This window comes from Alexandromys fortis, unplaced genomic scaffold, assembly GCF_014885135.2.
Source record: "Alexandromys fortis isolate MF-2015 unplaced genomic scaffold, M_Fortis_MF-2015_v1.1 scaffold_9, whole genome shotgun sequence".
NCBI lineage: Eukaryota > Metazoa > Chordata > Mammalia > Rodentia > Cricetidae > Alexandromys > Alexandromys fortis.
Window position 1 is genome coordinate 7,219,708 of NW_026067892.1, and position 16,787 is coordinate 7,236,494.

The window sequence follows — 16,787 nt, forward strand, 5'->3', positions numbered from 1 at the left end:
GTCTATCCTGGTCTACAGAGCAAGTTCTAGGACAGCTAGTATTAGTTTTTAGAGACAGGTTTTTGTGTGTATGTGTGTAATAGCACTGGTTGTCCTGGAACTTGCTCTGTAGACCAGGCTGACCTCGGACTCACAGAGATCTGCCTGCTTTTACCTCCCGAATGCTGGGACCAAAGGTGTGCACCACTACACCTGGCTCAGATAGTTTGTTTTCATCTCTCTCTTTTTGTACATGTTGATTGCCTTAGAGGTTGCTTGCTTGCGACAATTGTGTGTGCATGTGTGTGTGCATGTGTGTGCATGTGTGTGTGCATGTGTGTGTGCATGTGTGTGCATGTGTGTGTGCAAGTGTGTGTGCGCATGCATGCTTGTACATGCAGGTGCCATCTACTCAATTTTTGTTTTTTTATTTTTAAGTTTTGAGTTTGACCTGGCTAGCTAGTGAGCCCAGTGTGCCTCTCATTTCCGTCTCGCTAGCATTGGGATTGCAAGTGCACCTAGGTATTTTTAGACTGTGAGTTCTGAGGGTCAAACTTGGGTCCTTGTGCAAGCCCAGTACTGATTAAGCGTCTCTCTAGTGTCTAGAGAACCAGTTCTTTCCTGCCTACCAGGACAGCATGCGTACTGTTTGTATCTGCTTCTCCACCAGGAGCTCTGGGATGACTCAGTGATGGCTGTGTATATGGAAGTCGCTGTATGACTGGTGTAACTTAAATTTTTATTTAATAGGTCTTCTGACTATTTGGCAATGCTTTTAATAAATATTTAAGTTTGTTTTTTTTAAAATTTATTTTACTTTTAAAAACCGTTTTGCTTATTTGTTTATTTTTGTGTGTGTATGTGTGTGAATGTGTGCATGCATGTGTGCCACGGTTCACACGTGGAGGTCAGATAACAACTTGCAGGAGTTGGTTTTTCTTTCACTTTATAAATTCTAGGGATCAAACTTAGGTTGTCAGGATTGGTGGTCGTAAGTTCCTTTACTTGCTGAGCCATCTTGTCCCCCTCCCCTTTATTCTGAGATCAGTTTTCAATCTCACGGAGCCCAAACTGGCCTGGAACGTACTATGCAGCGACAGATGGCCTTGAACTCCTGATCCTTTCGTTGCCATCTTGGGGACTAAGAACATAGTCATGTACCAAAATGCCCTGTGATGTGGTACTGGGCTTGAAACGCAGGGATTCATACTTGCTGTTGTAAACATTCTACCAACTGAGCTCTACATGTGTGTCAGCCGACCTGTGCATGTATGTTCAGAAGAGCATGATGTGGAGACTAGAGATGATGTCGGCCATCTTCCTCAATCACAATACACTTAATATTTAAAAAGAAAATAACAGATGAATTGACTATTGCCTATGCTGCGTATCATTGAGACATCCTCAGTGGGACCTTACCACAGTTCTGACAAGCTGACATTGATTTCCAGGCTGCCGTTTTCAAAACGTGTCAACTTGATTTTTATTTGTTTGTGTTCTTGTTTTATGAACCTACTGATTAGCTAGAATGGCTGGCCAGTGAACCTCTGGGGGTCCACAGCTTTTTATTTTTTAACTTATAACTGGAAATATTTATCAAGTTCAAAAGTTGAGTCCTCAAGAAAGCAACATCTAGGGAGAAGCTGAAGTGCAGGGGCGAGTGGGAAGGCAGATCATTTTCTTCTGTTCGGGGTAAGGAAAATAAACACGATTGTAACTGGTGTAGTAAAACACTTATCGCTACTGTTCTTCTGTGCAGATGTCCACACAGAAGCCGTGCAAGCAGCTTTGGCCAAATACAAAGAGCGGAAGATGCCGATGCCTTCAAAAAGACGGTCTGTCCTTGTGCACTCCTCCGTGGAAACCTATACTCCCCCAGGTACTGATAAATGGTTCCAGGATGGATTTTTATGAGCGTGCCATAGACCTGGTGCTATAATATTTATTTTCATTGAATTGGAATACCCTGTAACCTGTGATACAAGTTTGAGAAATGTAGAAATTAAAAAAGTTCACATATGTGCATATTCCTCACCTAAGAATCTGTATTTTTCTGATATTTTTCTTATCCGAGTGAATATTTATATTATTGTGACATTTTTGTACTGGTTTTACTTTTTAAAAAAATCTAAGATGGTATTTATACCTTTTAGTAAAGAGATGAACCTAAAACGGACTTTGTGGAGTACAAACTTAAAGACCTGAATTTTAAACTTATTCTAATTCATGCCCTTTGACTGTTGTGTGGCTGGCCTCCATGCCAGATCTCCACTGGGGCCACTTAAGATGCTTATTTGGAGGGTCGGGTATGTTTTTTCATTTTTTTGTTACCTCTGGAAATGAAAATGTGTAGATAGGTTTCTTAATGTCCTGCTGAGCCAGATCGAGCTGCTGATGTCTGGTGGCTTCATTCATGCATTTCCATAGATGCCCCTCATGTCGCCAAGTCAAAACGTGCTAACCATCATTTAGGTTTGATGCGCTTGGATCCGCTAAGATGGCGTGGGCGGGCTTTGCAAGGTGACTGGCGGCTCAGTGGGTGCTTCTTCCCTCTCAAGAAAAGCTTATTGTTGGACGAGGTCTTCAGAAATTAGTGTCATATTACCGTTTCTGCCAATAACACTATCGGCACTGTCCAACAATAAAAGATGTTTTAATAACTGTAATAAAATGCAGGTGTGCTGACTTGATGGAACCTTAGTTCACAAATAATTTTATGAGCGGAAGCAATTATGTTGCGGAAGGAATCCTTCCCAGAGTTACTTCCGCTTTCCCTCTGCACATAGATGTAGCCAGGGCCATAGTCTCCCATGACACCCGCAGGGCTGCGGCATTCACGCACAGGCTTGCGCCATGCTGCTGTGTGGATGTGGTCTTAGGCTGTGTGGATGGACAGCAGTGAGTGCTGGACACTCACCAAGCACATTCCAGTTGGGATTTCCTAGGTTTAGGGCACAGAACGCTGTTTCCATTCTTAGTGTATGAAATCCTGTGGCCAAGGCCCCTGTGGGGACGTTGACACTCATGGAATCACTTCCCAAGAGTAGGACTTCGTATGTTCTCTTCTGAAGGTGATCTTTGAGGTGCCCACTTGTCACATGGGGTAGCACTGCGCTTCAGGCCTGGAGACGAGTAAGAGGCCTCTCCCTCTCTTGACCCATCCCTACATCATGCTTCTCGTCGTTATTTCAATCACAGACACGTCATCTGCCTCAGAAGATGAGGGCTCTTTGCGGCGACCGGGGCGACTCACCTCCACTCTGCTCCAGAGCCATTCCAGCATCGAGCCCTGGCTCGACAGGGTCATTCAGGGCTCGTCCACCTCATCCTCTGCATCCTCCACCTCATCCCACCCGGGAGGGAGACCTGCTGCTGCTCCCGGTGCCACCACTGCGCTTGCAGGCCTCACGGCCCACACCCACGTAGGTCAGTAACAGCTGCCTGGCCCCGCAGATCGGGCAGGGTCAGGAGTGCCTGGGACAGAGGACTGCTGTCAAGTGACTGAGGTCATGAGCCAGATGTCACATGGTGCCTTGTCTGCTTGCGATATCAGCTGGTTTTCGGCTTTTAATAATCGCATTTGACACAATGGGGTCACACTTGGATAGCTTGGCACCCAGATTAACTTGAACAGAATGGCTCTCTTGCTAAAATTTTGACTCCATCCAGATCCACCTCTTTCTTATCTGAAATGTGTCCTTTCGGGACAGAAGCAATTCTGTAATTCTGTGGCCTGGCAGTGTCAGGCTGGTGGGGTGTGCCCTAGTCCTCAGCAACAAGCTGTTCTCTTGACGTCCTGTTTTCCTGATTTCCAGGTGATGGTAACGGCCACCCTGGGCCTGGCTCTAGTCACTGTCCTTCCTGTGGCTCTTTGTATGTGTGGCTGTCAGGACTGTCCATTGTCCTTGTGCATGGGTCCTGAGACGTCAGTCAAAGCCAGGCTCAGAGATACAGGTGTCTTCTCAGTCATGAGCTTGTGGATGACAGTCATCTTAGAAAGAAGTGACACCGTGAGCCATTTGAAGCCCTGCGTGTAGGCAGTAGTTGTGTGATTAGCTGTGTGGGAAGCCCACGGACATTCGTGTTCTCGTTCCTTAAATGTAGTCCGTATTAAAGACTCACCCTCATTTTCCCAGATGAAGAAAATTAAAAAAAAAAAAAAAAAAAAGTGAGCGTAGCTTGCAGGGATCCCACAGCGGGGAAGAGCGCTGGTCCCAGTGCTGCTGGTGCCTCATTTTCCTTTCTTCTTGGCTGGACCTGGGGTGGTGAGCACTTGCAGTGGATCAAGACTGCTTGGAGCAGTCAGGGTCTGGGGTGCTGAGCACTCGCAATGTGTCTGGGCTGTGTGATAGAGCGGTTAGGGTTTCTATAAGCCACTGTAGATGGTGCTGGGACCCTGTTCTGAGTTCTTTTCAGGTCAAGTTTGGGGGGCTGGCTGGATGAAGGTGAATGCCCATGTTTCTTCAAGTAGCCTGTGGTTTGTCTCAGCATCCTCTGTGGGGCTTGTCAGTACAGCTCTTTGATTTTCTCCTGTGTGAGTTGCTATAGGATTCCTGTCTTTCTGCTCACATCTGCTTTACTCTGCCTTGTGTGTCAGGTGGGAACATGTGGCTCCTCTGCCACGCCGCGCTTCTCACTCGCAGCAGCCGCACGAAGAGCTGCAGCAGGAGTAGATGGGCATCATGAAACAGCCGCCCAGGGTGGCCGTGGCACTTCTTTCCCGTGCGGCTGGGGACTGTGGCCTACCTTTCCTCCAGGAATCTGACAGTCTGGACCGGGAACAGGAAGGCAGCCAGTGCTGTGCTTTCCTGTTTATCTGGAGGCTTTTGTGTAATTTTTGTTTTATACTTATATATTCAACTGTGTGTGTGCACACACACATACACACATCTCTATAGGCTTGTGGGGAGGCCAGACAAGAACACTTGACTATCTTGCTCTATCTGCCCTTTTCCCTTGAGGCAGGCTCTCTCACTAACCCTTGTCCTGTTGCCAGCAAGCCCCAGAAGACTCAGTGCTGGGATTATAGTCATGTCCATCCCCGCTTTTCATGTGGGTCCTGGGATTCGAACTCAGGCCCTCATGCTTCCCCAGCTGCTTTCTTACCCACTGAGTCACGCTCATCCCTTGCCTCTGCTGAGTGAGGCTCCTCCTAAGGGGACAGGACACTGCATTAGAGCTGTCACTGACGAGCTTTACTTCTGGGTCATGCCTAGCATGCCAAACTAGCCATAGCTCGCAACCCTCACGGCTCCCGTGGTTGTGCATAAGGATGTCTTAACAAGAACACTCCGGTGTGTGTTGGAGTTAACTGTGTCCATTCTCCGAAGAGGATGACTCTGGGTATTTTAAGGTAGCTTTGCCGCCTGTGTTGGCAGACGATCCATCCTGTCTCCCACAGCTGTGCTGTGAGGGCCCCTTTTCCTTTCTCACTTGCTTGGCCTAGCATAGATGTTCTGTTTGATTCTACTCAGTTTCAAAAAAAAAAATATCTCAACTTGGATTCTATTACCTTACTGCAAATGTAGATTTGATATGCTGTTGAGTTATTATTAAAGAGCACAGTTAACTTGATTTCTAAATTTACTTATTCTTTTAATTTTAAATACATGTAAAGTTTTTTATTTTGTGCGCATGCGTGTGAGGGCCCCGTGGTGCACAGGTGGGGGTTGGAGGAACTGGTTCTTCTCTTTCCATCCTATTTTCATGGGGGGGGGAGGTTTGAACTCAGGTCGTAAGGCTTGGTGGACGTTGCCCTTTACCTGTGGACCCAGCCCACCAGCGCTTTGTTACTTTGTGTGTGTGGTCACATGCATGTGTCTGTGGAAGCCAGGTCCCTCCTTCTATTGTGTGTTCTGGGAGTTGAACTCAGGTCAGAAGGCTTGCGTGGCAAGTGCTTCTTTCTATTCACTGAGCCATCCCATTGGCTCTTAACTGGATTTCCAAATACATGTTTATCTTCCTTAACCCCAAATCCAAAATGTAGACAGCATGTTGGAACATTTCAGGGTTTCGGTGAGGAGTGCCTAAGTAGTGGAGTGTGTAAGTGTCCCAGATTGGTGCTACTCTGATTTCTGAAATCTAAAGCTCTAGGTCATTGGCACAGGGGATAGAGACTCAGGCTGTATGACCCTCCCCGCCCTCATTACAAAACCATCGTTTTGCTTCTAACTCCAGATAGATGACCTTCAGAAGGACAAAGAAAATATATTGGGGGCCGGAGAGATGGCTCAGTGGTTAAGAGCACTCCCTGCTCTTCCAGAGGTCCTGAATTCAATACCCAGCAACCACATAATGGCTCACAACCATCTGTATGAGATCTGGTACCCTCTTCTGGCCTGCAGGCATACATGTAGGCAGAACACTCTATGCATAATAAATAAATCTTAAAAAAGAATAATATATTAAATAAAAAATTTGAAATGGATCTTATTAGGTAAGGGTATTTTTTAAGTATTAGTTTCAGTTTTTGGATTAAGAACATAAAATGCATTAAATATTTTGACATAGATATAAACTGTATTCAAAAACAATGCTTTTAGGGATAGTTTTTATTTGTTTGGTTTGGTTTTTTTGTTTGTGTTTTTTTTTTTTTTTTGTTTTTTCGTTTTTTTGTTTTTGTTTTTCGAAACAGGGTTTCTCTGTAGCTTTTGGAGCCTGTCCTGGAACTCGCTCTTAGATCAAGCTGGTCTCAAACTCACAGAGATCCGCCTGTTCTGGTATTAAAGGCGTGTACCACCACTGTCTGGTTAGAAATAGTTTTAAAAGCAGAGATTTTTTGTTTTAGGACAAAGTTTCTCTGCATAGGCTCAACTAGCCTGGAACTTTCTCTGTAGACCATACTGGCTTTGAACTCTGAGATCGGCCTGCCTCTGCCTCCCGAGTGCTGGGATTAAAGGCGTGTGCCACCACTGCCCCTTGCAAAGTTTAGTATTATGTCGCTGTTTACAAAACTACTTCGTAGTATATAAATTATCTTCTTTCTATATCTGCTTTAAAATCATTATTCTGTTTGTGTGGTTTGGAAGCACAGGATGTTTCCTTACAAACTGAAACATCTTCCCGAGAGACAGACTAATTCTAGTCTGCTCATCCCCACGCCTTTTCAAGAAGGGGCGTGAAAACTGTCACTGAAGTTTCAGAGTTTTTTTTTTTAAGTGTATTCTGTCTTATAAGAAGTAAGTTTATGTTTTGTTCCTGTGCAGTTTCTTTCTCTCTACACATTCAGGTCTAGCTTTGAATTTTATCTAGGTTGATGAAGTGCTAGGCAGTCAGAATGGAAACATCGGAGTGTTAAGAGCCCCATAGTGAGCCTCACAGTGATATAAATACTGCGGATCACCAGCCTCCACCACACACAGGCTCACTGCGTTAGCGGTCACATTCAGTGTGTGGTACAGCACCACATTCAACAGCTGTCCCATTGCCATTCTTTCATAGTGTTAGGACCAATAGGAATGAGAGTTCCTGCCAACTTACAGTCAGTACCTGGAACGGGTCAAAGTACTGTTCCTTGAAAATAAAAAAAAAATATGCTGAGAGAATGAAAGGAATAATTTGTATCTTATGTACTCTGTTTTAAATGTAGCATTAATTGATTATACATTAAGTTGGTTGTGGTCTTTTAGTTTTTAAAGTATTTTGTTCATTTGAGATGGGGCTGTGCCACGCTGCACAGATTGACCTTGAGCTTGGGACCCTTCTGTCTCTGCCACCCAGATAGTTGGACTTGTAGGTGTGCATCACTTATAGGTGTATCAGGATCATTGCAGGAATTTTAACTAGTAAATGGGACACAGGGTCTCAACATATATCTCTGGCTGGCCTAGGGCTTGCTATGTATACCAGGATAGCCTCAAATTTAGAGAGAGCTGCCTGCCGTGTCTCCTAAGGTACTGTTATTAAAGGCTTATTTAATGCCTGTCTAATTTTGTATTTTTTAAAGATTTGTTTTTATTTTATGTGTATGAATGTTTTGCCTGCGTACATGTATATGCCTTTTGAGAATGCATTACTCAGGGAGGCCAGGAGATGGCACTGGATTCTCTTGAACCAGAGTTACACAAAGTTGTGAGCTGCCACGTGGGTGCTGGGCACTGAATCTGGGTCCACAAGTGCTCTTAATTGCTGAACCATCTTCCCATCCCTTGGGTATGTACTTTTATTCTTAGACCTACAAAAATGATGTCTTCATAGCATCCAGCCTACTTTTAAGGGAAGTTACAAGGCTCGTTGTTTCTCCACAGTGTAACAAAAAACATGTAGTAGCATTTTATTTCAAATTAAATTTGTTTCCTTGAGGGAAACTTTCCAACTAAGATCTTGTTAGACTGTTGTGTTAATAAGCAAATTTTCTGTGCACTTTGTGATAGAGTTGGTGGTTCTAGGTGTGTCTTTAGTGCTGCCGAGGCAAGCACTCTGTGTCTGTCTTTTAAGGAGTTGAACTGAGACACCTCCCAACACGTGCACACATTTCTACATGGTGCATGTTGGGGTGTATAGGGCCCTGCAGCCTTTGTTTAGCCAGGAAAACAAACTTTCAGGATAGCATAATTAATCCCTTGCTTAGAGCTGACAGTGAAACTCTAGACTGGCAGGTTTGGAGAGACACTTACTGCTTGCTGAACTAATCACTGTTATTCGGGTATGTTTTTCAAACATCAGATCTTCACTCTGCCCCACCCGATGTCACCACGGGGCTGGCGGAGCACTCCCACTATGAGCGTCCGCAGGTGGCGTCTGTGAGAGGTGTTCCTCGAGGGCATGGCAGGACCGTGCTGGAAACTGCGGGTGGTAAGAGCCGAGCCGCTTCTCTTGCTCTTCTGAAACAGCAACAGGTTCTCTCTGTGATATTTGACATGGCCTGTGTGTTGTCCCTTTCTCTAATTAAGCCGGACTTCTATGATTCTTCTGTGCAAATAAACAGAAACCAGCGTGCAGTGAATGTTACCATAGAAAATATCTTGAAGAAGAATAACTGGAAATAACTAGGAAACAGCTCCCCCTTCCAGCTTTGGAGAAGGGAAATAAGCAGCTATGGAAAGTTCCTATACTCAGAGTCGCCATGGCAAGCTGGGTGCCAGCCTTTGAGGTTGGTGCAGACTCAGTGAAGGATGTTTGGAGGGGATTTAGAGCTTTAAATAACAATATTAGAAAATAAAAATGTCTGAACCCAGGCTTCTAAAAGTTTCCTTAAGCAGAAAAAGAACAAAATAAATCGAAAGTAGAAGGAAAGAAATAATATATATAAGATTGAACCTTAATACCCACACACAAGACTAGACAGTAGATGGGGACTGGAGAGATGGCTCAGTGGTTTAGAGCACCGTCTGCTCTTCCAGAGGTCCTGAGTTCAATTCCCAGCAACCACATGGTGGCTCACAACCATCTGTAATGAGATCTGGCGCCCTCCTCTGGCGTGTGGGCATACATGGAGGCAGAATGTTGTATACATAATAAATAAATCTTTAAAAAAAAAAAAAAAAGACTAGACAGTAGAGACAAGCTGAAAGCAAGCTCTCGGAAGACCAAGGCAGTTTAGAGTGTCTCGTGGCGTGGATCAGGATACAGCACGGTGAGGCACAGCAAGGATGCCTACTTTATCTGCGCTTCTACTCCACAAAGAAGTGAGAAGTAGAAACCTTAGCCAGAGACACCAAGCAGAGAAAAGTAAACAAATAAAAGGTATCCAAACTGTAAAGGAAGAAGTAAAGCTGGCCCTGTTTGTAGATGGTATGATCTTGTCTGTGCAATTCCAAAAGATAAATGCATTCATACAGATATAATTAATAAATAGCTTCAGTGAAGTAGCAAGACACACAGCCATCCCAGAAAGATCAGTTTCAAATTATGTTGAGTTAAATTAGGATTACCCAAAGCACTCTATAAATTCATCATATAATTCTTATGAAAATCTTAGTAAATTGTTTTCAGAAATAAACTCATCCAGAAATTCATAGGAGGGTAAGACCCTATTGTTGAAGGTGCCACATACTTTAGTCATAGGACATAGAAAATTTAAGATATTACCAACCTGTAGGGTTTTTTTTTTTTTTATCCCATTTGGCCAGTTTTTACAGTGCTGGAAGGTATTTTCCTGGGAGAAAAAATTTATCAACAATCTGATCTAGCTGTGAACCCTGCAAGCTAAAATAATTACTGGCCTGGCAAGTGTTGCCCACTGGAGTAATAGTGGCATTAATGTTATGGAAATGGCCAGTCTGATTGGATTTAAGGTAGCTTGTAGTCGGAGTCTGCCCTTTTGTTTCCTAGCCTCCCAGACCCGAATAATCACATGAAAACTATGGTATTTACAACACTGGCCTGCTAGCTCAGGATTCTTATTAACCGACTCTTACATCTTAGATTCATTTCTATTATTTTATGTTTTACAACAAGCCTCGTGGTTTGTTACTTCTTGCTTCTTAGGCAGCTACATGGCATCTCTCTGATTCTGCCTACTCTCTCTATCTCTGTTCTGATTTCCTGCCTGGCTTTACTCTGCTAAGCCATTGGCCAAACAGTTTTATTCATTAACTAATAAAAGCATCACATATGCAGAAGGACTTCCCATATCGTGTCTCCTTTTCTGTCTAAATAAAAAGGAAGGTTTTAACTTGGACATAGTAAAATTACATATAACAAAATAGGTATGCAAAAATTATAGTTACAATATTTCTTTGTGAGTCTTAAGTTTCATATCTAATTTATCTTTTATCATAACTATAACTATAACTCTCTGTATTCAACTCCACCAAAGACCCCAGAATATAATTGTAAGCAACTTCCAGTACTCTAGAATTGACAGAGACATCTCCCTGCCTGGACAGTCACCCAAAGTTCTTCTGTACCATTGTCAAATGGATTAGTACAGTATACAGTGATTGACAAGCAGTGCCTGGCTGGATTTGCAGGTCTGCTACACTTAACAGTTTGTCATTAAACCTCCCACCCAGTGCATGCTCCGGTGGGTGTGGCATCACACAGCTTCCTCCTCTCTGCTCTTCCCTGGACAGGTGTGCCTGTGAACAGCAGGGTATCCTCCAAAATCCAGCAGCTCCTGAATACCCTGAAGAGGCCAAAACGCCCTCCACTGAAGGAGTTCTTTGTGGATGACTTCGAGGAATTATTGGAAGGTAGTGTTCTCTGACTTGGTCTTCCATGTTTTTGTGACTAGTGTGGCCACCAAGACTGGACGCAGGCAGCTGTGTATTTCCTGTGAGTTACCGTGTGATGTGACACAGTGAAATACGGGTCAGCATGTGCAGTGGGGAGCCACACTGACTGCTTCCAGTACACGAGCAGTAGGATACTTAGGGCTCAGATTAAAGCGACGTAGCATTTCTCTGTGCAGCCAGTCCGGTGGTTAGCACCTCATAAAAATACGGCCTATATTTTAATTTAGATTAGTTAAACTTTTCTTTCAGATTATCTAAATTTTGATTTAGACTTTAAACCCGAACTTCTACAGATTTAAATAAAGCATTTGATTTTTAACTTACCTTTGACTTCTTTTCCAAATTTTAGGTCCTCATTTATAAATGAGTATTTATTTAGAAAAGAAAGAGTGTAGATTTATTTTTTAAAAGAAAACTAGCAAAAAACAAGAGAAATAAGGCAGCATTAGTGCATGTGTGCACATGTATATGAGTGTGTATATTGTGTTCATGTGTATGTGTATGTACGTGTATGTTCATGCTTGTGTGTGTACGTATTTGTGCTTCTGCGTGTGTGTGTGTGTGTGTGTGTGTGTGGTGCAGGCAACAGTCACTGTACAGCAGATCCTTAGTCTTTTGGGGGGCAGAGGGCTCACCCGAGCCTAAAGTTGCAATTTTCCTACCTCCCCCAGTCTTTCTGGAGCTGGGATTGCAGGTGGGTACAACCATGCTCAGCCAGCAGTTTCCTCTTTTCTCTTTACATCAGGGCTGTTGGAAAGAAAAGTCCTGCCCCCACCCCAGCCTAGGTTGGAAACTGATCCCAGGGCCTCACACACTAAGTACTCTACCACTAAGCTGTGCCCCACGGCCTGTAGAGCAGTTTTATTGAACAGTGGGCCAGTTCTCTCAAATAATGATGGTGATTGTTTTAAATTATTAAGCTTATTCATTTTATTTTATGTGTGAATATTTTGCCTCGTACATTTGTGTATATGTACCATGTGTGTGGTTGGTTCCTACAGAGGTCAGAAGAGGGCATCTGCTTCCCTGGTACTGGAGTTAATGGATCTGAGACCTAAGAGCAATTACGTTCTTAACCGCCTAGTGGTCTCTCTAGCCCCAGTGCTGGTGGGTTTGGTGCCTGGCTGCAGAGTTGGTTCTGCTCACATGATCTGAAGTGAGCCAGTCTCTAGGACCTGTTTCTCAGGCTCTATAAAGCCTTCCTGCCCTGCTTTGGAGCTGCAGGGTTCCCCAGACCACAGTGCATCCCCCAGGGAGGAAAGCAGAAATGCTGTCCTGTGGTCAGCTTTATCAGATGGCTTTGTGGTTAACAGAATGGCGAGTAGGTTTTGTCTCCAAATTATTGTCTCTAACCAACTTTCCTTTAGCCCTTTCATTAATTTATCTGTGGCTGCAATGATGGAAAACAAAATCTAATCAGATTACTGTCATTTTTTTTTATAAGTTTGACTACAATGTGAGACCACAAAGGACAGTCGTTAGTAAACAGATGTGTGCACAGTACTCTCAAATATCAGGTTTAAAATCTTGATGTTGCTTTATAGTTCAACAGCCAGATCCAAATCAGCCCAAACCTGAGGGAGATCAGATGGCAGTGCTGAAGGGAGAGCCTCTGTCGGTGGGGACTTCGGGGCCACCATCTCTGCTGGCTGCGCTGCAGCTCTGGGGCACAACCCAGCCCAAAGCCCCCTGTTTGACAGCCTTGGACACAGCGGGGAAGGCTACCTACACCCTCACCTATGGCAAGTATCAGCAGGCACATGGTGCGTCCTGTTTACCTCATACTGTTGCATATGGGCCACACAGTATTGGTGCACATCATAGAGCAGAGAAGTGTGCCGAGATGGAACACCTTCTTTTTTGTCTTTGTACTTGAGACGGAGTCTTACTATGTAGCCCCGGCTGTCCTGAAACTCAATCTGTAGACCAGACCTGCCTCTGCTTCCTGAGTGCTGGGATTAGAGGCATGGATCACCCACACCTGCCCTGCCACACTCTTGATTTCATAGCTTTCTGTAACAAGTTTTGACACCTGAGAATCTCCCTCTCTTTTTCTCAGAGGGCGTCTTAGCTGTGTGCAGTCCATGTATTTCAGGGTCCGTTTTAGAAGTAGCTTGTTGGGTATCTCTGAATCTCAGACCTTGATGGACATGGCTTTGAATCTATTTGAGAATTACCACCTTTGCATATTTGAGACTTTGTTATCAATAATGTGTTATAATTTTTCTTTCTTTTTTACCTGTGTGTGTACATGTATGCACATGCTTCTTGTGGCATCCATACGAGGTCAGAGGACGGCTTGTGGAAATCATTCCTTTCTTTCCACCGTGCGGGTTCTAGGGATTGAATTTGGGTTTTCAGATTTATAATTTTCCATGGAGAGCCTTGTATGTTTCTTGTGACACTTACGTCTTAAATATTTAAATGGTATTGTACCTTTTGTTCTGTTTTTAAAAGTTAAATGGTGTTTGCATGCTGATAAATCTGGCAGCCTTACTGAGTTAATTATAAAAGATTCTTGAAGAACATAACCACAGCATCCGCAAAGAGCAGTTTTATTTCCAGTTATTTTACCTTTGCTACCCTCTTACTGCTCTGTGTGAAATGTTCAGTCTGATGTTGCAGCGGATGTCCCCGCCTTGCCTCTGCTCAGAGGAAGGTCTATAGTGTCTAACGTGGCTGTGACAGCTCTCGTCTGGCTTTTAATGATACCCTTAGCTCATTAAGGGACTTGGTTTCCCCTCATCCGTCGTTAAATCTGGTATAGTCATTTAAAATTATGAATCATTATTAATTCTCATCCACCTTTTGAGATTATTACTTTATTTTTCATTTTTGTTTCATTAACATGGCAAATTATGTTGATAATCTCAGAGATTATATTCCTGGGGTAAAACTGACTTGGTCATGAAGCATAATTTATGACAGACAGCTAGATTCTGGGAAATGTGCATGTATTATTAATATTCCAAGTTGACCTTTAAAGCAGGCTGAAACCATGTTTGGAGTTGAATTTTTTTCTCATTGATATCTCAGGTCTCTGTTCACACGTGTCAGCATAGCACCTACTTCAGTGTTATTTACATGTGAGCATTCGTTCAGAAAGGGAGCATGGCTGCCAGACCGCACAAGAACCGAAGGGGTCTAGCTGGCATCTGTGTTTCTTCTTTGAGATAACGCGTACGGTGAAGTTGAAGCTACAGTGGGTGTTAGCAGTGGACTCCGGGTCGCTACCCATCAGTACTTTTGCCTTTCTGCAGACACATGCCACCCCCTGCACTCCCCTCTCTCCTTTCTCAGTGAAGCCTTTTATTTTTGAGGGCTCATCAGGTCTGGGTGCTGAGCATGGCAACTGCTCACCATGCAGGGCAGCCTGGTCCTTGGCAGCTGTTACGTTCTGTACCAAGGGCTCTCCCAAGTACACGGGGCAGCATGGTCCTTGGCAGCTGTTACGTTCTGTACCAAGGGCTCTCCCAAGTACACGGGGCAGCATGGTCCTTGGCAGCTGTTACGTCCTGTACCAAGGGCTCTCCCAAGTACACAGCAGAGAAGAAGATATAACTCATCTTGATGTTTACCACTCCAATGGTGTCATTAATGAGCGCTTAAATTATGAGACTGCGCCCACAGTGAGCTGTTAGTTGGAAAAAGCAGTGTGAAATGTGATCACGTTCCTTAGAAGTTATACATACTCTGCGTACATACATATATGTAGTATGGCCTTTTTGCTGACTGGTTTTTGTAATAAAACCCCATTTGTATAAATAAAAATAACTTTAGGATTTTTTTGAAAGAAGCTGTGATGGTCCTGCCAGTATTGTACTAAACAGTTAATAGCTGGAAACTGAATCTCCTGATAGAGAAATGGCATTCTATAGGACATGTGCTCCTGCATTAAATGTTAGCTGTTAGCTTCTTACAAATTAACATTGCTGTTACTTTTGTTTTATTTTAGGCAAACTTTGGAGTCGGAGTTTAAAGTTGGCGTATACTCTACTTAATAAACTGACCAGTAAGAATGAAGCGCTACTTAAGCCTGGAGACAGAGTAAGTAGTGAGAATGTAACTGTATGGGAATGGGTCAAAATCGAGACCTAAATATATATCTTAATTGAAATTGGTGTTCTATCAGTTGTTTAGAATTACAGTTTAACATTAGAAACGGGAAAATTCTTATTAATAGGAAAAAACTTGTGATAAGAATGATGTCACACCAAGGGCTCAGCAGCCAGCACGTGTGGCTAATGTGGATTACTAGATACAGAGTCAGGATGGAGGATTGCTGTCATCGGAGGACGCTCTGCTGGATCGAACTGCTCCGGGCAGGCTGAAGAGAGTTTACCCCTAGTTACCGGGAGGTCAGGGTGGAAGTTGGGGGAAGACGATGAAAGTGGGGTGTCTTGCTAGCAGCCATCCAACAGGAAAGCGTTGATTGACAAGATGGTGAGATTTCCAGGAACCCGTCAGTGCTTTCCTTTGTCGTGTGAGCTCTGTCCCCTGTCTAAAACTGCTCACAGACAAAGCAGAGAGAAGACAGGCTGAATGAGAAAGGAAGGAGGAACACAGAAAACTAGGTACACAGAACAAGGTTTCTAGGGCCGGAGAGAGGGCTCAGAGGTTAAGAGCACTGGCTGCTCTTCTAGAGGTCCTGAGTTCAGTTTCCTACCAGTCAGCTGGAAAACTCAAGCTGCTATGATAATGTCCAGAGTGCATAAACATCCCTCTGCAGAGTGGATTCCCCCCAAACACCCTTTCTTTACCAGGTGGCTTGTCTTACAATTATAGCTGAGGCATCCACTGTTAAATCATCTTTAGGAGGGAAGGGTTTCTCGTCAACAAACTTGGTAGATATGCAGCTTGTAAGCCGGAAGTACAAAATGAAGGTAAATAGATACAGCTTAAATTTTGCCTTAGAAGTGGAGGGCTAAGGTAAGCCACTGTTGTCGTCTCAAAGGCTCTCAGTTAAGTGCTATTCTGGCTTAATCCGTATGATCACAAGACCAGTTACTATATCTGGGTCTTGCGATTCTCTTGTTTTTTTTTTTTTTTGGTCAGAGTTTCTCTGTGTAGCCCTGGCTGTCCTGATCTGTAGACAAGGCTGGCCTCAGGCTCACAGAGCTCCGCTTGCCTCCAGGGTGCTAGGACTAAAGGCGTGTGCCCCCACTGCCCTGCTCAGATAGTATTTTTAGTGACAGTTGGGATTATGGTGAACCCAAATAAATATTTATATGATTATAGGAAACAAATTAGACACCTAAATATTTTTTAAAAAAATAGAATGCAAGAGAAGAAGTATTTCAAAAAATTTGGACGAGCAAGTTGACATAGTAGGTTATGACACTCGCCACCAAACCTGGTGATGGGGCTGTGGATGTCAGTGCCGGTCAGCGGATGGGTGTGAGATCTGGCTCTCAGTCTGCGTGCATTGAAAGGCCTTGGCCTACAGCTCTAAACGTTTTTGTTCTGAGTGTAGTAAAGGCTGCCACCTACAACTGCTTACTCAAAGTTACATGAATAAGGAAATTTGAAGGGCAAGAACGAATTTTGACATCAGATTTTCTTTGAGACAGGTTATCTCTATGTATCCTTGATCAAAATTAGGTTTTCTGAAGTAAATGTGAAAAAAAAACA

At 43.7% G+C, this 16,787-nt stretch overlaps 1 protein-coding gene across 3 annotated transcripts in view; it reads left to right on the forward strand.

The window, feature by feature from the left end:
* Positions 1 to 16,787, forward strand: part of Dip2a (disco interacting protein 2 homolog A) — a 79,557-nt gene that overhangs the window by 23,904 nt on the left and 38,866 nt on the right. For all 3 annotated transcript variants that reach the window (XM_050142125.1, XM_050142132.1, XM_050142139.1), the window contains 6 exons: positions 1,739 to 1,858; positions 3,178 to 3,405; positions 8,644 to 8,772; positions 10,995 to 11,114; positions 12,701 to 12,898; positions 15,112 to 15,203. In XM_050142125.1, the coding sequence (XP_049998082.1) occupies positions 1,739 to 1,858; positions 3,178 to 3,405; positions 8,644 to 8,772; positions 10,995 to 11,114; positions 12,701 to 12,898; positions 15,112 to 15,203 (887 nt within the window). The remainder of the gene's footprint in view (positions 1 to 1,738; positions 1,859 to 3,177; positions 3,406 to 8,643; positions 8,773 to 10,994; positions 11,115 to 12,700; positions 12,899 to 15,111; positions 15,204 to 16,787) is intronic.